Genomic DNA, 24,128 nt, shown 5'->3' on the forward strand with positions numbered 1-24,128 from the left:
AGATAAACATTTCAGTTGTTGTGACATTGTCTTTACTAAAACTACGTATTTCATATATTACCACTCCATACATGCCACTCAACTCATCCTGTGATGCATCTTTATGTTCAGATGAGGAAAAAGGTTGATTTTAAAAAGAAGGCTGTCACATTTCCATACTGTACAAGAATAATATATTTTTCTGCTCCAAGTCCTTCTGCATTGGTTGATAGTCCATGAATTCGTTGCATATCACCATAAAATGACCTTTATGGCTGCCAGTGTATTTGTTAAGATTTGAAATTTAATCACAGATTGCATGTTACTGTTGTCAAAGAATAGCAGGCAGGATGATCTGTCAGTTCTACAGACCTGTGTTCCTTACTCTTTAGAATAGTGGAAGTAAGTTTTATACCTCAGGTCACACAGAATTAATTTAATTATGTCAATTACTGAACTACTTTAAAAAATCAAATTCATGCCCTTGCCTATCTTGCTCATACAACAAACTTAAGTTCTTCACAACAGCTTTATAAAATATGTTAGTCTGAGGAATACTGATTGGTCCAGAATCACCCAGTGAGCTTCATAGCTAAGTGGGAGTAGAAGTGTTGAGCCCTACTCCAGCACTATACTCACTGTACTGCAATGGTTTGCACGACATCAGCCTGGTATATGCCACCAGTTTGTTGAAAATGTTATTTTTTTCAATAACCTTTAGTTTTGTTTGTAGTATACAGTTTCCTTTGGGAGCCCTTTGGAGCCAAGAGTTGGTAACCCTTTGATATGAGGGATCACTAAGTCTGACCAAAAAAATCAAATCCTTCCATTTTTCTTTTCATTGACGTTGTATGTGAGTTTCAATCTTTATTGTGTAAATTCCAATTTGGTTGAACATAATCTACATCCCACTGAAGTAAATGGAAAATGGCCATTGATTCTAATGGAGTAGAATTATGCCATTGCCTTAATAAATGTTTATAAATGTATTTGTTTTCATCCATCCATTGCATTTATATATTGACCAAGAGCCAAAATCCTGAGCAGTAGTACATTTCAAAGCAGACATTAATATCCACTGAAACAAGAATATCAAACTGAGTTAATTAAAAACATTTAATAACCATGAATCTAATACAGAACATGGTAAACAAGCGCACTGGGAAAGGTGACATCCCAACCATTAGTGCACCAACCATCAGTGCAGCCCTCTCGAGAAAAGGCTGAACATTACTTATTTGTATATTTCAAGCCATTCACAGCTAGTGCTTTACTTTATCCTTGCAATGCTTTTGTTAAGAGCCAGCTGGGTGATACAGTTGGTGGAACAATTGTTCTCTAAAAGAAAAATGACACCCATGCTCAAAAAAGAGCCCTGAACCTCTCAGGATTGGAATTTTGTTTTTCAGCTTTTTGCCAGCACCCACCAGTGAAACTGGGTCAAAAGCAGTAAACAGCCACCGGAGCTAAGACCAGGGGTAATTTGTACAACACTGTGTAGGCATCCATTTAGCAAATGGCCTTTCTGGCTTCCCATAGGGTCTGTTTCAGCTGCCTCTAACAGGTGGGAAACCTCGATTTTCTGTCCTTAGCTGTGGACCCATAGACCTCTGACCATTCTACCTTTCTAGTTGGGCACATGAAAAAGCACATCTGAATTGCATATCCTAACTTCTGAATCAATTCTGGAAATACTGCTACTGAAATGTTTTCTTTCATAATAACAAAATATGTTACAAACCTGTGTTCACAAATCACCTGTGCTGATGTGTACTTTTAAGGTTCACCCAGATAGCGGTAAACTTAGCCACACTTCCTTATATCAAGTCAGACGACTGGTCCATGTAGCTCAGTACGGTTGACCCTAACGGGCAGCGGCTGTCCAGGGTTTCAGACAGGTTTTCCAGTACCTGGAGTTACCAGGAATCGAAACTGTGTCCTTCTGCATGCAAAGTATGTGCACTGACATGAAGCCATGGTTCCTCCCCTGAATTTGAATCAGACAACTAACAGATACATACATAAACCTTCCTTCTTGGTGTGTGCAACCTCATGAGCAATTGTAGTTCAGCATCTAACTTCTCACTTTCTCAAGAAGACTGGCACGCCAGTTGGCCATTATGTAACTTCATTATGAAATACTTTTTGACCTGCATTTGCTTATTTTCCTCATCCTTCCCCATGCATCATTTTCTCTTCTTTCTATTCAATTATAAGGCAGGAATTCATCTTGCCAACTCTTCAGACAGTGCTGGGGGATGTTCTAAATGCTTAATAAACATTCACAATAATCCCAGTTTGCACTGGGGAGAGTCCATAGCATGGGATGAAATATATGTAAAAAAACAACAGTCCATTGACAGTCTTATCACAGATATATAAAGAGCAAAAACTGAAGTATGGGTGTTTTCAGAAAATGGATCAAATTCAAATCCATTTTTTCCCTCTGAGTAGTCAATAGCACATGTTTACATGGAAGTCACCCTGTTTTTTGTGAATATTCACTCCCAAACACATGTGTTTAGCAGCACCCTTTAGATAAATCAAATAAAAATGGTATTATTTTAGACATCTACTTAATTTCTCCAGTTTTTAGTAGCTGTTACTATACCCAGAATGTAAGCACTCCATGAGCAGTCTGGCCAAGAATTGAGAGATAGCTTAGAATTTTTATCTAATAGATTATGAATATAGAACTGTGTTGTTATGAGTAGTGAGTATAGGAAATATATTAAGTTTCTTAATTCTTTGGTAAAGGATTCTTTATGATTTAGCTTACTCTGGTTCAAAAAGCTTTTAGTGGTGAATATATGTGAGCTATAAGAATGCAGGCTCGCCTTCTCTTGCTTTGCACGGAGCAGATGGATGCTTGACTGCCTGCTAATCCACAGCTGGAATGGTTTCAGCATTTTCCACGTTGCTGGGTTAGAGTGGCTTTTCTAGTGGACTGAGAGGGCAGCAAGAGAGGGATATCATTATTCATCAGTATCCCAGTGGGATCGCTGCCAGCAGAGATTAATTTTTTCTCTTATGCTTGTAAAACAAGCTCAGGTGGAGTCTCTAATCCTCAGGGCACGGGTGGCAGATCAAGGAAGATGCTACAAAGCTAGTTAATTTTCAGATTCTAGGGGAAACAGAAGCTCTGTTAGATGTATAAATACATGATTGCAAATTTAAGTAGCTCAAATCCAAATGGGATCTTCCAAGACATCTGGTACTGAAAATCTCTGTTTTTCTTTGTTGTTTTTAACAGAAGTTCCTGCAAGTTTGAATCACAGAAAAAGTAGCTCTCTTCAGTTATCTCCTATCACACTTGGCAGATCATAACTTCATAGATGTTTTTCTAAGTGGCATATAGAAATGTAAGCTAAGTAAAGAAACACAGAGCTTACAGGTGTTATCAAATCCTATTACAATATTTCCAAGCTAAAATTCCCTTTCTCCACTCCAAGTAAAGATCTTCCCACCCCCTGAGGAAATATGTAACACCATTCATTTAAAGGTCATGGCTCAAGGAAACATACTTTACTCCTAGCAGTTCAAATAAACACCTACCTCAAATTAATTAAATGCTTAGAGATTTCTCCTTACTTACAGGAAATTATTTTTCCTTAAAAGTTTAACCAGTTTCTAAGAAAGAGCTAACTACCGGCATTGTCCATTTATAGTCATAAAACAGTGGACCTGATTTGTGATCATTTAAATTGTGTGGTTTTGAGAAAATGTAGATTTAAAAAAAAAATCTATGTTTATCACCTTGGTCTTTGTAATGACTTCAGGCAGCAGTCCTGGCACTGAGGCAGAACAGGAGACTGGAGCATGGATGTCAGAGATATGAACTTAGGAACCCTCGACTCACCCTCCACCCCTGGACTGACAACCGCAGTCGCAGTGTCCCTGGACTAGATTCCCCTGAAGGAAGGCCTGCTTTAGATTGGGGACCTCACACTCCAGTGCTGTTCACCAGTGCAGCCACTGCTCATGGTGGGAATTGGCTGGACAGAACACAGTGGAGTGCTAGGCTCCAGAACAGAAGTCTGTAAGGCACTTCACTCCACAGAAGGAATGGGTGGTCTGGTCCAAAAGGGATAAAAGACTTCAGACCTTGTTGATTATGTTTTGAACCAAGAAACGTCTTGCAGCTGCATCTTGATCCTAGCTGTTGCCCATCTGACAAGGACTGGGTTTGCACAGCCCACTGAGTGGCACATATGGGCAGCTCTCAAAGGCTTCCTGACACCATATACAGTCCCCTCTCAAGGCCTAAACATAGCTTAGGGAGGTGGTGCTGGAAACAAGTTCCATTATTCGAGCTGGTCTTAGACTTGTTTTTTTCTCAGGTGGCAGCCCTGCTATTCTACAGAAGCTGTATTTTAAAATGAAATTTTCAGAAGACTTTTAGGATAAGGAATGGAATGGATATCTGTTATTCAAAGAAGCTCCACTGGACTGATGCACATGCACTAGAGTGATCTTGAGTAACATTGGAGTGAAAACCAAGGCCAAGATCATCTGTACTATTGTGCTTCTGATTGCTAAGTATGGAAGTAAAAGCTGGATAACAGTGAAAGCTGGCTAGAAAAGAATGGAAGCATTTGAAACAGAGCTGGAGGAGAGCTTTGTGAATATCATGAACAGACAGAGAGACAATCAAGCAGGTCCGAGATCAAATCAAGTCAGAATGTTCCCTGGGAGCAAAAATGGCAAAAGTGAAATGACTTCAGGCATATCATGAGAAGGCGAGACTTGGTGGAAAAGACAATAAGGCTAGGCAAAGTGAAAGACAGAAAATGAGAAGAAGATCAAATGTGGGATGGATGGATTCCATAAAGAAAGCCACAGCCTTGTATTTACAAGAGCTGAGCAGGGCTGACAAGGACAGGACAATTGCGAGGGCCTGCACTCATAAGTCATAGGGACTTGACAGCGCATAAACAGCAACACACCACAGAAAAACTAACTAAGTTGGGTTCTTCATTTGATCATGCATATGTTCCAGATGCTCCAATACAACTGAAGACATTTAAATCATAGTGCTATACCAATTTACATGAGAGTAAGTCTGACTGAACTCCATGAGAATTGCTTCTGGGCAAACATATAGAATTTTGCCGTTCACAACCTAAAACAAAAATTCAATTTTTTTCCTTCTTGGCAGCTGTTAAGCAAATCTGCTGGTAGCACTTTATTACTGTCATCAGCTCATACAAACTGTGCCAGAACAGTCTATTAATCTTAAAAAACATGGGCAGTCATCCTAATGGAACTGCAGTAAGTCAGACTTATTTTTCTCATGACAGCTAGGCTTAAACCATAAAACCCAGCTATTCTTTTTTAAATGCCTCTTAACACATTGCCAGTGCATAATAATATTGAAGTTGCGTTGAATAAAAGATGGAATATCCTTACTATATTTTTCATCCCATGATCTTGCATCCATTACTCACGTATTACATCAGTGAAAGTTTTGGTTTGCTGCTCAGATACAAGCAGGAAGACTTTGCTGGGTGAGAATTCCATGCCTGCAGATTATCATATTGTCTGTACACTTCTCCCCATGTTGAGAATTTTTAGGAAGGATTGTTCCTCCCTAGCGTCTGGTACTCAGAAATATACTGCCTGTGATCATAGGGATTCAATTTAGTTATCATAGTTAATGGCTATGACTGCCTTGTCAACATGAGACTTTTTTTGTTGATTCTTATCCAGAAACATTCCTCCAGATGCTTACAGTTCTTTTCATTCATAATATAAAAAAGGTAATGCATAATGCCTAAACGTCTCTGCAGTCCTGTAGTAGGATTGCATGTAGGCTTCAGGACTTTAATGTGTGCTAATACTGTTGCAGGGTTTTTTTTTTGTTTTTTTTTGGTTTGGTTTGGATTATTTTTTGTAGGATGTTACACAAGTTTATAGAGTATATATAGGTGCATAGTTTCCTTTCCAAAATAAGATTTTTAACCCTCTCTAAATTACACTTGAAAAATGGAGCTTTCTGCTTAGTAGCTGTCAAAAGTAACTACTGCCATAAATAGGTGGCTTTCACTTTTGCATGTTTCTGATGTGGTAGAGCTTCAGGAGCAAGTGCAAAAGTGAGGATTCATTTGGGATGCACAAGTCCCAACCTCCCTGCTTCAAAAAACAAGGTTCTCGACACAAAGCGATTAAATGATCTTAGTTGCACAAACTAAGATCACTTTGGTTACATTTGACAGCTCAGCTTTTGACAGCTGTCACATTGAAGCCAACAGGGGCTCTGTGGGGGCAGTGCTCAGGATGAGTATCTGCTGGATTTTTGTCAACAGCCAGCCCTTCATATTTCCCACCCAAGACTCTCCATTCCCACACAATGCTACTGCAAGCACCTGCAGTTGTGCACGTGTGAGTAAAAGGTAAAAAATGCATGAATATTTGTGAAAATTGGGGAAATGTTTTTTAAAAAAGAACAATGGGTAACCCTTCCGAGGTACCTTTGGGGCACTTTGAAGGGACTGTCCATAGCTGTCAAGATCTCTGTCATGCAGCAAGCCCAGAACTGTTCCCAGTTGTATCAGGAAGTGTGTACATACCACGATCCTTCCATGGTGTTCTCTGAGAGAGTCAAGCAGAAGGAGCGAAACTGACAGCTCATAATGGGCCTGATGTGTGTCTCAGGCACAGCACGGGTCATTCGCATGACAACCAACCCACCATGGCTTATTAACAAGTTGGGTTGTCTTAATGTGCAAATACTCCCAGTGGTTTATATGGCAGTTGTAGGAATTTGAGAGGAATTTAACTCTTCAGAGTTCAATTACGTGTGAGGAATTGATGCTGTTAACAGATTTTATCGTACAAAGTTTTTCAAAGACTTGCCAGAAGATTCTAAAACAAACTTTCATGAATTATTCTTGGACTTTATGTCTACAGTTTTTTCCCCTAGAAATTACTCACACTCTGTTCAAAAAACATTTTCAAAAACACATACAGTCTTTTATTTAATAGTCTTCATTGTGGCAGTGAAACTAATTTCCGTGAAATGTTTGTGTAGACGAGGACTCTTAATTACAGTTCCTGTTGTTGATTCTCTATTAATATTAAAGCCATAGATTCACCCTTCTCCTCCTCTCTCCTTTTGCACACACAAACACTGCTTTATATTGTGTTTGCATGATATGCTAGGTTTTGCTATGCTGAAATGTTTGTTAAGCCATGGCAATTTGAGCTTACACTCCAGAAGAACTCTGAACTTGTGATTCTGTCTTGCTTTTAACGAAGTCTGACCTTCCAGTGCTCTTTCACACTGGGAAAGGTCATTTATTCCTGATCCCTTGATAATTACAAATTCTATCTGTAGTTTGCATTTAGGTAAAAAAAGTAAAGTTGAAAGCCAAACAACCCTCAGGGTTTCTCAATAGCCATGGAGTTGTTTTGTTATTTGCCAGTTTACTTGTCAAGAATGTTCTACTTCATATGTGTTTTACGTTTCTGGAGTCTTATCATTAAAACATGCATTTAACATGTTAAAGTAGGTAGGTGCCATTTATGACATAGGCAGTGTCTGCAGGGATGCTTCCAGTAAAATACCATGCAACACAAAGGCAGCTCTGCAGCCACCTTTTGTGTGTCTATGTGGCTACATCATTGTGTCAGTGACGTAGCATATATTCTAGGGTATATTCCTAGAAGTTCTTTCTTCAGACATGGATTTGTATGTTTGTTGGAGGGAGAGATGTAACAAATAGAAAAGAATAAAGATTTTGGGTACCATGTAGGAATCCATCTAAATGTGATAATTTACATATATATTATATATAAAATTGTTGCCAAAATTCCTTGGTGATCATCCAGTTCATATAGGACTTCCTTTCTTGCAGGAAAAGTGGATCATATAATACAATTGGCTCATATAATTTGGCTTACAGCCACTTCCCTTTCCAATAATAGGCTGAAGCAGCTTGGCTTCTCTAAGTCATTCTGCTATGACAGTAGTGAAGGCCAGAAGCCACAAGCAAAACTGTGCTCAGAAATGCTGCTTTTCCCACCAGGAACAGTGCTTCTTGGCAGGAAGGAAACGAATAGGGCCTTCCCAAGGTCAGAAACAATATTTTATTTGGGATTTGGGAAGAGAACCCAAGCAGGCCTGTCTTCTGCCTCCCGAGTGTGAAATGGCAAAAGAGATGTTCTGAAGCAGTACTGGGAAAGAACTGTTCATTTCTTTCCCTCCACTCCATTCAAGTTGAACAAACCCTTGGCTAGGATATACATGCTCTGTTGAGCTAGTTTTGGCATCTTTGCTATGGCTGTGCTGTTTTCACTCTCACTGTTCCACCACACATTCTCACAGTTTTCACCAGCTACAGCTTAACTCTTGCCTATGTTTAGTCTTTGGACAAGTTTCTATTACCTATACTAATCTAATTATTTTGTTTGGATATTAAACCAATACAGACAGTAGATATGCTACAGGACTTAATCTTGCGAACTTAGAGATTGAAAATCTGCTCATGCATGAACTTCCGTAACGCCGTAAGAATTGGTTTACTGCCCAACATAGTCTGCTTGAAGGCAGAAAATGTTTAAACATGGCCCTACCTATTCCCATTTTCTACACCTTCATGAGAACAAAATAGCAAATGAATTGTACCAAATATATGTGATTGTGCCAGCTCTCTGACCATTTCATATATTACTGGAAATAATAGGGTTTCCAGTAACATAACAGGGCAGAGAATTATAGCTTTCAGATAATACATTAGGGTCTCTCTGCCATGCCTGGAGAGGAGAACTGGGTTGATATGCTCCATCCTGAGCAGTTTATTCAGCCAACTTTTTTGTGGGTCTGCTTCTCATGAGAAGAAAATAACAAATGGATTGTACCACATATATTTGAATGTGCCATCTTTATGACCCTTTGATAGGTCCCTGGAAATAAACAGAGGGACAGGGAATTATGTTTTCAGATAATACATTACTGTCTCCCTGCCATGCCTAGAGGGGAGAACTGGGTTGAGAATGTTCCCTAACTGTAATGCTCAGATATGTTGGTGAGCGTGCAAGAAACCCTTAAGTTGCCCTGAAGGTACAGACAACACATTTCCTTAAACAACACATTGCCTTATATATAACAGGAGAAAGCACATGACATTTCAGAGTGTGCCCCTTACAATATATGGCACACTCATGTCCGTCCTCAGTTGAGGACTGACCTTAAGTCTGCTTAAATATCTGCCAGAACAAACAAAAATTCATTGATATGTTTCTAAAACTTTAAAAACCATGTATCCTATAAACCTGGGGCTGGAGAGCTAACTTTTGTATGGACTAGAAATAAACTCCTATAAATAGAAAGTTGTAATAAGAATAACTAATAGAGAGCTAATTTTAACTACAGCAACGCTGCTAGGCACTACTCTAATAGAGGCATTTCCTTATGCTTCATTTGTTTGCTTCATATAAATCTGGACTTGACTTAATTCCATCTGTTTGCAAGTACACATATGTATAAGCCTATAAATCAGCTTCACACATAATTTGCAGTCCAAGAGTTGAATGGTAAATGGATTCTTTTTGAACTGGAGTTTGCAGTGGATGCTTTAATGTCTTGATGATAATGGTGGAAAGAATTTTTTCTAATGTATGCTGTTGCCGGGGGTGGGGGGGGGCAGTTAATCCTATAGAAGATATAATAAAACTCTTAAATGAATTGATAATTTAAATCTAATGCAGCAGGTATCTAACGTTGTTCTATTTGGTGACTTTTGTCATTCCTCTGCAAATTAATTTGTATGTTTCATGACTTAGTAGAGACATATCTTTAATCCATACCCATTTCTTTCCATATCCTAAAACTGAGAACACTAAGGTGGAACTTGCTTTCAACTCAAGTTCTGAAAATAGGAGATGAACAACTTCTGGCCCTCCAGATGTTTTGGCCTGCAATGCACATCAGTCCTAGCCATCATACATGGAGACGGATGGTTAGAGTTGAAAGCCAAACATCTGAGGGGCTGCAAATTTTCCACCCCTGCCTTAGAGTCCTTATACATTTCTTATTTTCTTTTGCTTCACTTTATTTTACTTCATTAGAGAAGCAAGTGAAGATTCCATTATAGTTTTCCCAGAAGAATTTTTTCTGCTTCAAAGCCAGGGGGCATAAGAGACTGCCATGGGGATGAGGGTACATAATGTAAGACACAAATTATGCAATGCTCTGCATGTATAGGCAGAAAAAACTTTACAGTTCCCAGAATGTCCCAGTCAATATGGCATGTTTAAAATCCATAGGATTGTACCCAAATCCATCCAGTCAAACCAAGCAAATTGTACCCGAGCAATTCCCTCTTGCATTATTTATAAGTGTACGTTTAAAGGTCTGAAATTGAAGCCTCCAAGCAACACTTTTTAAACTGTAGGAGCAAAGTGAGTTATAAATTCAGGCCAATCTAATTTATATACAACAGCTAATTGGTATTGTCAGAGGTGTCAGATTGAGACACATTGCAACATTGATCTGCAGAAAGGATAAGAAATACCAGTTGTACGAGGCAGCACCATTGTACACTTCTAAATGTAGGACCAACCGTGTATGCATAATTTTGGCTGTGTTTTGTTTGCAGTACCAGGAGCCTAGAAACAGGCCACTTGGAAGCCTTGCAGAAATTACCTGACCCAAAGAGCTATCCCAAAGCCATCAGCATTCTTTCATCTTGTGAATGTTCAGTTTATACAGGCTGTCCAATCCCTAATTTCTAACTTGTTCTAGACAGATTTAATTATACATTATTTTAAAAGCTATTATTTTGCTGATCCTTCTATCCATCCATCTCTTTATCCTTCTTTTTTGCCTCTTTCATGTTCTCTAAGCTCTGTTTAGTTTGCCCAGTCCCTTAATGGTAATTTAGGGTCTGCTTGTCAGTCTACCACCACCTCTGATTCCATACTCTACAATTTTCCATTACAATAGCTTCAGTCACAATTCCCTAAAGTTAATAGGTTCCCATCGCCTCCTGATGGAGAGGCACCCTGCAATTTCTTCAAGATTATTTTTAAAGGCTGCTGTGAAACTTGAAGAGGCAGAGTGCAAAAAAGTTTGGAAAGGTGGGTGTCAGCTGTTAGGAGGCAGAGCATGACGGATAGGACTGAATGCATAAGCAGCTCTTACAAATTCTGTGTTGTAGAATAGAAAGGAGGGAAACAAGGTGTTGGCTCACTGCAGTTAAAGTTTGCTGGTCCCCACTGACTGTTCTTACCTAGTATAGGAAAGGCCACCACACTATAGAAGAAACATCCTGCACTAAACAAAAGTTGTTTTCATGTCATGGGTTGCCTTAAACTTCTGTGCCAGCTGCTATATACTGTGGCTGTCACTGACTTTCCTGAGAACATTACCCTACGACATTTATAAAAGAGCTAAAGGTTTAAAAGGGCGATTTATACCCACCTTAAATGTCCCGTATGCAACCAGCCGCTAAAGTTCTGTTGACTAGATTCAGTTTGCTTGATACTTTGAAATCTCTTGAATTAGCATGCGTGCAGACAGTGGTTCACAGGTTGATTGGGTCAGACTAGGAGGAGTGGCTGAAGCAATATGCTCTGGCCTTCAGGAGCTCAACTTCATCACTATAAGCATACTAGCTTTGGCAAACAAAATGTTTGTTTATGATGATGCAGTTTTTTTACTTGGTGCCTGCCCAGAGGCATTAATCACTGTCAGGCGTCTCCAGCAATGACCACTGATGAGTTCTCAACCAATTCCTGTTAGAGCAACCTTTAACAGTCATAAAATGAGCAAGAATGAAGAACACATAGTGTCCAATAGGACACTATTACTCAAATTATGTTCCAGCAGTGTAAATGCTCTCAAGCATGATGCCAGTAGCATTTGCTAGCGTAGAAAATCTGTAACATCAAGTACTCTTGGTGTTTTGCTGGAGGTACTTTTTTCCAGTGAAACGTGAATCACATTAGAGGTGGTCTTCCATTGGAAATTGTCCTGTATATTTAGTATATATGGATTCAAATATTAGTAGCCCCCTTTTGTGATTAAGATTCTCTTGATAGAGTAACAGCAATGCAGTGACTGTTGACACAGTCTTGCAGTTTTAAACCCAGCAACTTCATTGCTGAAAAACAGCATTTTAGCTAGTGGCATTTTTTTAATTGGCTTCCTTGCCTGTGTTGGCTTCCTTAGGGCCATGCACCAACAAATTACTTTAGCTGTATCTGGAAGATATTCCTGGAATATTGTCAGGAATGACTGTAATGAACCTGCTCACCTAACAGAGTCTGCACTCACAGACATGGACACACACACACATTGACTGAGTTTCCACAACAACACTATGCCACACGAAGTCATGGGTTGCCACAGAGTGGCTTAGCATGACATCGAAACCTGAAATGTTTTTTTCATTGGGTGTAATTTTGCACATACAGGACACTCAGAGAACCCATGCTTGTAGTGGGGTCGTTTAGGGCTTATTGTCTGAGTGACTTAGTGTGACTTCCAAACCTGGCAAGGCATTTTTTCCCATGGGTTTTCAGAAAGGCAAGAGAGCCAGCCAGCAAAAGCAGCAGAAAGAACTGCCATTCTCAGTGATCTTGCTGGTGAGAGCATGAATAATGCCAGCGGAAGTTCACTCTCTTGCCATCCATTTCTCTCTTTTGCTCGAATTTGAACATCAGATTGCCACCATAGCTTCCCGTAGGACCTCATTCAAGTGAGCAGCTGTAGTTACTGCTGATCCTGGCACCCCATTTGCTCTATGCCATTCAGCCACCCTCTGACTGGTTTCATTAAAAAAAAACTGTCACGTAACTTTACACAAGTTTAAAAGTTCGGAAGTACATGCAAAGGAAATTTATTTATTTATCTGTTTATTTTATTTAGGAAATTTATAGGCCATCCATCACTGTCATCTCTGGATGGCTTACAGAATTATTCTAAATCCTAAACAAAACAAATTAGCCATTCCACGGACTGAGCATAAAACAGACATATTTAAAATAAATTAAATAAATCATATACAATTAAAATTGGTTGACCTTAAAATATTGATCAAATAAAAAGGTCTTGACCTGGCGCCAAAAAGCATATAAGGCACCAGGCGGACCTCTCTAGGGAGTGCATTCCATAGTATACCTGTAGTAACTGCTCTGAAAGAAAGTTGTGAAAATTTGGGGATGCTAATATCTCCCTTCCTTGCTTGCTGGAGACTTGGAGTAGTCTTGAATGTGAAGAAGACACTGAGAAGTGTCAGTTCAACACTTAAAAGTGAAATAATTACCTTGCTGCAGGGGAGCAGGACTAAATGGAGGGGAAATTTGCACAAAGAAGGCAGAGAAGTGGAAAGGGAATTACACATATTTAAAGGGCTGAAGAAAGTAACCACTCCAAATCACCACAACCAATCCACAATGACTTACCCTCCAGGGTGACTTAGCATTTTGTCAAAACCTTTCAGTCCTGGGTATATGATACATCACTTTTATCAGTCCAAAAACCCTGAAAGAAAGGGACCTGTGGAGCAGGCTCTGAAACTTTGAGGTTCTGTAGCAAGGATAGTCATTGAATTCTTTTCGCTTATCAAGTTCATTGAAAAGGAAAGAATGTAAGTGTCGTGAGACAGGCACTCCTTCCCAACGAAAGCAGTCACTCCAGTTGTTATTACCAATGTCTTTATTCTAAACACTATTACATGTACAGTTTAAACAGGATAGAAAGTTGTTTTCTCATTCTAAGTTCAGCCCACACTTGGTTAATGAGCCCTTCATGACTGCCCCTCCATGGGCAGAGTGCTGTGACCCCCTCTCTTGGCGCCCAGTCTGAGCGTGCACCTGCGAGAACGAGCATCCTCAAATCCCCCTTGTCCCTTATCTGTTTGTTTCTCACATTCCATATCAGAAGATTGAGAGACTGTTTTCACGTTTACTCCCAGATTGTCCTGTTCTCCAGCCTCTCTTTCGTCTTCTCTTTGCACCTCCATTCTTACTATCAGCATCCGTGAGAGTGGGAAGTAGAGTTTGTTCTGCTGACACCATAACTAACTCATCATTAACACACTGGTTCTCATGAGCAGTTTCCTCCTCTTGTGTGTGCGTAAGGGACTCTTCTGAGCATGCACAACAGTAAGCAAACATTAGGTAGATTTGGAACGCCCAGAATACTGATAGTGATATGCTACTTTTGTAAAAAGACACTATTTTGGTATGTGCATAAGTTTCTTTTCTTCACTGGCGTGTTTTAAAGTAAAACCCTAAAATACTTTCTCACTCTCTCTCTTGTCTGGCAAATATAAGCATCGCTAAGTGAAAGCTGGTCTGCCAATGTCTCGTGATAAAGGGAACACTTACACCTTCAGTAGTGAAAACAAACTCCTGGAATGTGAGAGGCTAATTTGGTTTGGTTTAAGACCCGTAGTGTTACAAATTAATCAGCTTTGTTCGAGAAGTCTAGAACTCATTAACTTTAAAGCCTTTGCTAGTTCTCATGGTTGAACTTAAGTTTTAACATAAATAAGGCTTTCTTTTGTTACCTGCATTTCATGCTAACTCATACCTTTTATTCACAATCCAGTTCAATCTATATTTGCTTAGAAGCACTACTGAGTTCATTATTCATTGTTATTCTATATAGATTTGCATACTCTGGTTTCTCTTTAGATCATATAAATCTTTCAATGCATCCTCACTGTGTAACCATCTGCATACTTACTTTGAAGTAAGTCTGTATTTACACGGGTATGCATAGAACTGCAACCATAGTCTGCTATAAAACAATGTGTCACATAAATATTACCTTTATGCGGTAAAAATCTGCCTTGGATTCTTCATTTTGTTTAATTTTGTGTTTACAATATTCACATTAAAGATGAATAATCTTGGTGAAATAAATAAAACACAGCCTAGATGTGATACTAATTATTTAAGGCAATTTAACAGTGGCTTTTTTCTAGGCTGTGAACCAACACTGCCCATCCAGCCAGAACTATGATGTTCTGCGAGCAGAAGCTGATGCAATGTATTCATTGGGCATCATGCCAACTTATGCTATTGGTGTAATGCTGGATGTTGCACTTTTTAGTAATGCATCAATGATGTAAGTTCACAAACAGTACTATCCTGTGTGTTCTCAGTTCTTTGGATGAGGTACCTCAGCATACTGGTGAGAGTGTTTGACTGGGACTCCAGCTTTCTGTGTTCTAGTCTCCTCTAGATGCTAACTGGGTGACTTGAGGATGGTCACTGACTCAGCCTAACTGACCTCACAAGGAAGGAAAAAAATAAGTCAATTTTCTTGCTGTGTGCCTTTTTTGGTATGTTATAAATGTAATAATTCTCAGTATCATCCTCTTTATTTTATCCTCGCAGCAATGCTGTGAAGTAGGTTCAGTGACTGGATCAAACGCTTCATGGCCAAGTGGGGTCTGGAACCCAGAGCTCCTAACTCCTAGCCCAGCATTCTAACTACTGCACTGCACTGGCTTTCTCATGATTATAACTTGGAATCAGTTAATTGAGAAATTTCATGGGGGAGTGGGCTTTTAATTTTATCATTCAACAAGTTGTGTGCCTTTTTGATCAGGCTTTTAACAGTTGCGTACAAACATTTCATAGACAGAGGAAGCTGATTTCATTTCTTCAGCTTTCCTTTTATACCATGAGTCCTCCGACTATGGCCCACGGGATGGATCCAGCCCACCGTGGCCATCCATCCAGCCCGCGTCCGATGCCGTCTCCCGGGCACCCGACGGCACCACACCGACCTGCGCCCCCCGGGCACCCCCACCTCACCAGCCCGCAACAGTCACCACAGCCTTTCAACTGGCCCCCTGTTTTATACCAAGTAGCTGATGATTCATTGGAAGCAGCAGTTATAAGTAACTAGGTGTGATAGGAAAAGCTAAAACAAACCTATTTTTTCTGGGGCACTAGTGAAAGCTCTAACAGAGAAGTTAGAAACAGTTTGCACAGATCTGGACTTTGGGATTGATCATTAGGGGAAGGTTGATATAAAAATTATAAAGTTAGAATGCTTGAGGCAAAATCTTATTCTCTCTTCCTGTCCAAAGTTAGGTTCAGTCTGTCTTCCTTACCACATCCTTTCAGTCTGTGGTGCAGTTTGTGACTTTCATTCCCTGCATTGAGCCAACTGGGCTAATTTAGTTCCATACATGGAGAAGTAAAGCATTTTGGGGTTGCCTAGCCATCAGCGCATGCACTCCTGAGCTGCTTTTGGATGAACCTGAAAATGTTTGGATAAACACATCTGACGACTGCTGTCAACTGCAGAGCACTTCCAACCCAACACCAGCTGCCTGCCAGCCAGGCAGCTCTACAGTACGAAGGGAGTGTGGCACAGCCAGTCATGCATGATGGTGACTTTAAAATGTGGAGAAGCACTCGCCTCTTCTTTTCATCCCCGTGATGTTACCTCAGTGTTGCCAAGTGTTGGCTTCAGTCCTGCAGCCCTTTGGAAATCTGTGCAGTGGCGATAATGGATTGTGGGCCCTGGGTGCTACAGGTGGCTATCATTTTATATGGTCTGTTATTGGGATTGCTGTGTGATTAACGGCCCTGTGATACGGCTCTGTTCAGCAGGTCAAAAAGCAGGAGGAAAGGTGGTGAGGATCAAAGGAGAATATGAACAGGACAGCCAAGGATAGTATAGGAGCTCTTTGCTTTCTCAGCTTTTGGCCAAAAGATAAAACTACAGGCAACTTGCATATTATTCCAAGAGGAGTTATCACAAAACTTCCAAATGAGTGGCTCGGCTTCATTCTGTGTGTTTCAGAAAATTAAAATTTTGTTATTGTCAGACTTTCAAACTAATGTTCATTTTTACTGATACTGTAATATACTGAGCAGAAAGCAACATCAGAGAAAACAGGGTCTGTCCTACTGATAGCTTCCCCCAAATTGTAAAGTTAATGCTACAGTTTTTGAAAGTGCTGCTTTCACTTCATCTGGAAATAAATGCAGTCGGGGAAAAAATTGCACTGCAGAATATTTCTGTACATTGATTGGCATTATGGCATCTTCAGCGTTTGTTCATAGTGAAGGCTGTACTGAAAAGGGAAACAAAAATGGGAAATATTGAGAGAACAGCAGGGCCTATTTGATTTGATTATGAAGGATGTTTCTTTATTCCGTCTGTCTTTGTGCAATCTGAAAACAGTAGCAAGGGGTTACAAGCAGAGTTCATCACCGGGTTGTCAATCACTGTCATTTAACATTTGCAATGGAAGATGTCTTTATTCAAGGACAGCTGGGCAAATCAGAAGCACAGATTTGCAGTTAGTAGTCCGTCCTGCCTACACTAAACAAACAGGGACAGGGCAGACAGACCGGCCTCTCACATAAAAATATAATGGACTCTGCTGACCTTGGTGCCCTCCATTCAGCTTCATTCCCAGATGCATAAAAGCTCCAGTGCCCATTCTCAATTTCCTTTAATTACTTACATGATGCAGATAAGAAAATGAACTTCACTTACAGTCATCCGTCACACACAGGAAATGAAGTAGGCAGGTTGTTTGAAACAAGAGGAGTGTTTTGGAAGTAAATAAAACAGGTTGTGTTTGCAGGGAGCGGGGAGGAAAGAGAGGGGGGGGATATGGCTGCTTTCTTTTTCTAGAAATATCAGTTATGCAGCAGCCATTCAGCTGAGCCACCCTGTTTTCAGCCTCAAGCCCCAGTCTGTCTACTGGTTGTAGCTACCAGAAGTCTTGGGTAGAAGAAAAAAAATCTCCTTAGTAAATATTTCTCAAACTATCTTTAAAAGGATGTAAGTTAAATAAGAGTGGGGCAAACATGCAGAGTTCTATAGGACTTAAAATGGTGGTGACCTTTAGGTTCAGAAAATAAATGACCACAGCTTTCACAAGAGCTCTGGCAGAGACATCAAGGATTAGTTAGCAGTTGTCTCAGTAAGTCTTATTTTTAAAGGTGGGAGGAATCTGCTCAAAGACCAGGACATGTTTAAAAGATAAATAGATTTTATTTCTATTTTAACAGAGTGAATATAAGTAAAAAACAAACTCCACTTTTCAACAAAGTCACCAAAGTTGCATTGCCTCTTCTTTAGAGCTCCTGCTTGGGAAAAAGACATGGAAAAACTTATCTGTGTGAACATTTAATCCTTATGGATTTAGGGAAATAGAGCAGTACTGTGCTGCTTAGCTACAGTTCAACAAAGAATATAAACCCTGATGGTATTAACTTCAGTTTGGCCAAATTCTCAATTGAGAGGCTATTTCGCTTGAAATTCTTGCATTACCAGTTTCACACTAACATGTCAATAGAAAGAAACTGCTTTATTTGATAGCAAATGCAAGTCTTAAAATACTAGAAGCACAATCCTGTCTTCCATGAGTGCAGCTGCACTTGTAGGGAAGATGACCAGCTGAGTGCTCCTCTGTCCCACATGTTAGGCAGAATAGCTTTAGAACACATGCAGTTTTTACTTTCAGCTGCAGTCTCTTGCAGAACATTAGATGCCACTCCAGAGGTTCCCTCAGACCTGATGTCCAGTTTATAAGTGGCTGTTTTGAGGTGGGGGAGGCCAACACTTCACATTTCTCTTATCTTAGCTGTTTCGCTTCCTGTACTAAAATTTTCTCTCTTTTGTTTATTATTATTAAGGATGCTGAAGAGTATGCGGACCTCCCAGTGCGGCACAATGAAGATCAAATGAACAGTGAACTAGCCAGACATGTCCCCATTGAAGTCAATCCACATTCCTTGGACAGTTCACACACAAAAACCCATCTTCTGATACAAGCCCATTTTGAACATGCTACATTACCATGCCCAGATTATGTCACTGATACCAAGACAGTGCTGGACCAGTCCATTAGAATATGCCAGGTACAGTTATGTTCTTTTACAATCAGTTACCTGTTTTGGTATTGATAACTCTCATAATTTGGACATCTGAATTGTTCATGGAGTTTATAATAGCATAGCAATCTAGATGTTTTGTATCCATAATGCTTTGCAGTGACCATCTCCGGTATCTTCACACCAAGGCTTTGGGGTAGGTAGACATTGATGCTTCCATTCTACAGGACCTATATAGCAGAGGAATCATCCAGTATTATTATGGCTATTGTTATTAGTTATTATTAGTTATTTATTATAGAATGGCTGATACATTGATCAGTGCAGAGATTTAAAAATGTAAAAACATCCATAGATGACCATGACAACGTGTAATATTCTGTTTTGAGAAATTTTCAGTTCATTTCATAAAGTGTAGACTTAGTTGTTTGAATTGCAGTTGATTTGTCTGAACCCTAGGATGGCTTGAAAATGAAATGTTTAAGCAGAAAAAATGATGAAAAGTATAGCTTTATCTGTCGTCAGTTCTGTTTGGAATTCAAAAATCCTTAATAAGCAAGAGATCATAGTATTGTATTGCCAGTTCATCTCTAGATCAACTGATAAAGTATCATAGCTATTCCTGTCAATCCCAAAAAAGATGTGGATTGAACTAGGATTGGACGTTTTGAAATGTATATTGCATGTACACATGTGCACACGCACACAGACACACACATGCAAACATGTAAACACTCAAAAGATTCACACATCTGTTTAAAGCAGTTTCACAGTCAAAGATTGTACTCCACTAACATGAAAATGGTTACTGAATGTAAATATTGAGGATTGACAAAGTTATGTATCTGTCTCAATCTGCTAGATCCTGGTCGCCGTTTATAATTTAATTATTTGAATATAGGACTTTAGATCAGACAGATTCTTATTTTTATTAAGAATCTTAGTTTATATTGCACAGTCCTTAAATAATCTAAATTGAAAAGATAATATCAAACAAGGCAATAATTCATATAAATAGGCTTTTCCGAAATCCCCCACCACTGCTTCAGTAGTGTGGATGATCACATTAAATGGCTCCTTTTGTTAGGTTTTGTGTTATATGAACTGTAATGCATGCAAAGAAACACAATAATTAATAGGAATAAAGTAATGTTATGCTTAAATATTACGCTGGGGCTGGCCTGTACATGTAGTAGATTGAAGTGGAAAAGTCACAAAGTGGTAGAATGGGCAGTTTAGTTATTGATTACATTTATATGCTGTTTGTTTTAACAAATCTCAAGGTGACTTGCAAATCAAAATAACTTTAAAATACTAGTATTCATAGAATGGTACTGTTAAACTTTTTAAAATTCAGTCTGTTTCAGACTGCTAGTAGGGAAATTACATTTTTGAAGTTTTCCACATGTATTAAAAAGGGCTAGATCTCTTTTTGCTTGTGTGGTTTAGTTCATTTCAAATACTATAAGCTGTATTTCTGGACAGTGTCAGGTTAAGATTGATAACAGCAATATGACCCAAAACTTAATATGACATTATAGCAAAATATTACCTTGCACAACACGGTACCTTCCAGATGTTTTGGACTTTAATTCCCATTAGTTCCAGCTACTGTGACCAATGGCCAATCAAGGCTGCTGGGAATTGTTGTCTAAAACACCTGGAGGGCCTCTTGTTGTGAAAGGCTGATATAACATTCTAGTAGAACTTTTAGAATAAGACATGAGGCAGTATTAAAATAATTCAGCAAGTTTGGTTTTACAACATGTAGAGGGTTTATATAACAAGAGGAGCATTCAAAATGGCATCCCCTGCCTGCAGTCAGATGCAGTGCAGTCTCCTCTAATATGTAATTCTGCTGTATCTGTAAACCAGACCCAAGCAGAGAATACTGATCATGTACATTCAGTCGATAACTCTTACACAAACATCTCAGAAAGCAACCTGTGACCCTTAAGAACTTGTTGGATTGCAGCGTTCATAAGCCCTAGTCAGCATAGCTGATGGTAAGGGATGATCAAAGTTACAGGCCAACAACATCTGGAAGGTCACAGGATTCCCACCTATCCTGTAAATCCTACATCTTTTATGTGTTTGTATGCATTTTAACATATGCTTTGTTGTCTTCTATTGACTTAGACTACATATGGGGATTCTCCAGTGTGGTGCCAGTGAGCACTTGCTTACCTGTAATTACGTCTCTCAGTAAGCCCAGCTTTTGGATCTCTGATTCCCCCTTCTCCTCCCTCAGAACCTGCATTCCCATGATGTAAGAGGGACTTCCTTAGCCGCCTTGCATTAGATTAGGACCAGCTAGCTACCCTCCTCAATATCACAGTTATTCTCCCCTATTTCCTGGTCCAGTGAATGATTCATTGTTATGGCCGTGCACATCACAGTATTTAGTCAACAACTCAGTGGGATTCTCAGTCAGTTTCATAGATACAAATACTCTTTTTCAAATGGTATTTGAGTTGAGCATAACTATGTTTCATATTGCTGTTCAAATAGAACATGGGATTGTATCCCATACTAATGCTACTTAAAAGTAGATCCATTAAAATGAATGGACCTAGCTAGACCGAAACTGGATACAACACATGGGCTCTGATCGATATTATTGAGTCTCTGCATGACAGTAGTTCAGTAGAAGCTTTAAAATGTTGAAATGTCAGTTCCAGTTACTTTAGAACAGCACATTATTAGCATAGCACAAGTAACATCACATCCTGTTTCTGTTTTTTAAAAATGTGAAATTTGTGGGTTTTGTTTCCCTTGTTATACTTCCTTACTGGAAGCTCAAGGAATAGTTCTCATTCTTCTGTTTGAAACTGCCTACTGAATTTGTATTAATTGACATAGGTAATTGAAGTAGTAATACGTTCTGTCTCCCATTCAGAGGGCAATCGCTTCTTCTGAGGAATAATCTGACAGTTGCCCGATTTGCATTTCGATTGGCCACAAGCCTCCACTTCTAGTAAAAGTGTAGATAAATATTTTAGCATTGCCAAGTAGTAAGGCTGCCATGGTGCTCAGTGTTAACCTTTTCAGGAGTGTTTACCTATGGATGTGTTAAGCACATCTCAGTAGGGTACCTGTACATTGCAAGAAGAGTCAGGTTTCCAATTTTACAATCAGATTAAAGTGAGAGAGACATTCATCCCTTGACTCACTCGCCATGTGATTTGCACCGCTATATAACCTCTTGCTTTTTATGGCTCTTGTATCCTCATCCTCCCAAATCTGATCACCTACTTTGCACACAAAAACAGTTAGGTCAGCTTATCACTTCAAGAGAACTCTCCTAGTTGTGAAGGGTACTCATGGACAGAAATAGTTGTGTTGCTCCTTATAATAAACGAAAGTAGGAGTCAGGCTTTTATCATCACTTGCATATATTTTAAAAGAGAAATGCAGCTGTTCCTACATGTACCTTTCTTAACTGGTGGGATACAGATGTGTTTTGTGCTTGGCTATCTCTGCCTGAGTTCACCGCAACAGAAGACAAGTTAAACAAGAAGTTTACTGTATCAAATAAAACTATATCTATATGGTAGCTAGTGCTGTGTTTAAGCCACAATGTATGTTTGGCACCATTTGGCTAATTACATTCCTGAGTGCTGCTTGTGTTGTTGATCAAGTCCAAGTGGCATGGCCCTTTTTGGAGGAAAACCATAAGGGCGGTGAATAGTTCCTGCGTAAAGCTCTACAAGCTAACATAGTGTGTTTCCCAGCAATATCTTGAGTAGATTGGACAGACCACACTGACAGACTAATGGCATGGTCTCCTTCAAGGATCAGCACAAGAACTGGCACCACCTGTTTGGCAGGATGGCACTGCCTCCTGGACTGAATAGGCAGGGTAATCTAACTAGCAGAAGAGGCATCATGAGCTCTTCAGACAGGCCTTGTCTAGTGAGCAGAGCTCTTGGGTCAGTTTTGCTCTCCTAAAAGTCCAATCTCTAGTGCAGAAATTTCTCTCCTTGGCTTCAGTTCATCTTTCCTTTTTCCTTCCCTCCCTACTTTTCTACCTCCTCTTCCTGCTGTAGAGGGCTAGTGAGCTGCTTCTCAAAGTAGGAAATCATTTTCCCTTCTCTTTTGCCCTGCATCTGTCACAGTGGCCAGATGGAACATATGGTTATGCAATTAGATGTGGATTCCAATTCCCAAGTACAGTTGACATTTAAGTCTTTTGCTCTTTGGAGATACAGTAAAGAAGAAAAGTGTGCCAGACCAACAGTGTTCCTTTGCTACAACAAGAAAACAGCTGAGCCATTTCATTCCAGAGAATCCTGATCCAAATGGAATAAAGACAAGAGAACTACCCAGTATTCTTCCAGAAACAAAACAAAACAAAACAAAAACTTCCTGCAGTGTAATACCAGTACTGAGAGACAAGTTGTTGGAAAATTATTGAACTTTGCCTAGGAATGGTTCCAGATTTCATCAGTATATTGGGTCAGGTCCATTGTCTCTCAAGGTTGTTTCCTGGCATTCTCCTAGGTGCCCTGCGGCAAATTAATTTCTGTACCGAAAGCAAAGAAGCAAGAAAATATTTGAAATTTCTCAAAGTTACTCAGTATCTGATAAACATCAGAGCCATAGAACCTGCCCCTTAATCCCAAGTCAGTTCAGGTATATATTTAAGAAAGAAATAGAGACACAAGCTATACTGGACCTCAAATGGCTGAATAGGCATCTGTAAAAATAAAAAGCATTTCAAGATGGAAACAGTGCAATGCCACAATATTCATAGCTTCAATCAGTTGGAAGAATGTGTTCATATATGCCTCCAAAACTCTGGAAGTACTTTCAGAGATGTCTTAACAGTATCAAAAATCAGTGACTGGTCTGAGGAGTCACAGTCTTTGTTACAAATATTGAGAAGAGTTCATATCCAACAGTTGGAACATCTGAGAGTGATTATTGACACATCTTAATTCCAAATGTTTGGCAAAAGGAAGACGGTGCAGGAGTTTGCATCTGGCCCGTTCTATCAGAGCCAAATCAAACTCTATGACTCTAGCAAAACTGATGGTGTCAAAATCTGGTGAACCGGTCTTGTTTTAGTCCCTGAAAGTTAGAGAAGGTACTTGTGACCAGCACCCTGGCACTTCTCCTTACCAGTAAATGCTGCCAGGGAAGGTTAGGCAGGAAATGAATTGCCTGGATTGACTGGGGGATAGAATGAGTCTAGACTCTAAATGAATGGCAAAGGATCATGCTTAGAAGCATGATCAGTCTGTATGGAGAGTACAGTTGATAAACAAGAGGATTCATAACATTTGCTTCCTGAGTAATATCAACTGACTAGAGTTCTGGCCAGT

The 24,128-nt window shown here is 39.6% G+C and overlaps 1 protein-coding gene across 2 annotated transcripts in view; it reads left to right on the forward strand.

Moving 5' to 3' along the window:
* The window catches only part of ASCC3 (activating signal cointegrator 1 complex subunit 3), a 258,311-nt gene that overhangs the window by 208,794 nt on the left and 25,389 nt on the right, over positions 1 to 24,128 (forward strand). For both annotated transcript variants that reach the window (XM_044427352.1, XM_044427362.1), the window contains exon 37: positions 18,604 to 18,828. In XM_044427352.1, the coding sequence (XP_044283287.1) occupies positions 18,604 to 18,828 (225 nt within the window). The remainder of the gene's footprint in view (positions 1 to 18,603; positions 18,829 to 24,128) is intronic.

The sequence above is a fragment of the Varanus komodoensis genome, unplaced genomic scaffold (assembly GCF_004798865.1).
Source record: "Varanus komodoensis strain SLA01 unplaced genomic scaffold, ASM479886v1 scaffold1, whole genome shotgun sequence".
NCBI lineage: Eukaryota > Metazoa > Chordata > Lepidosauria > Squamata > Varanidae > Varanus > Varanus komodoensis.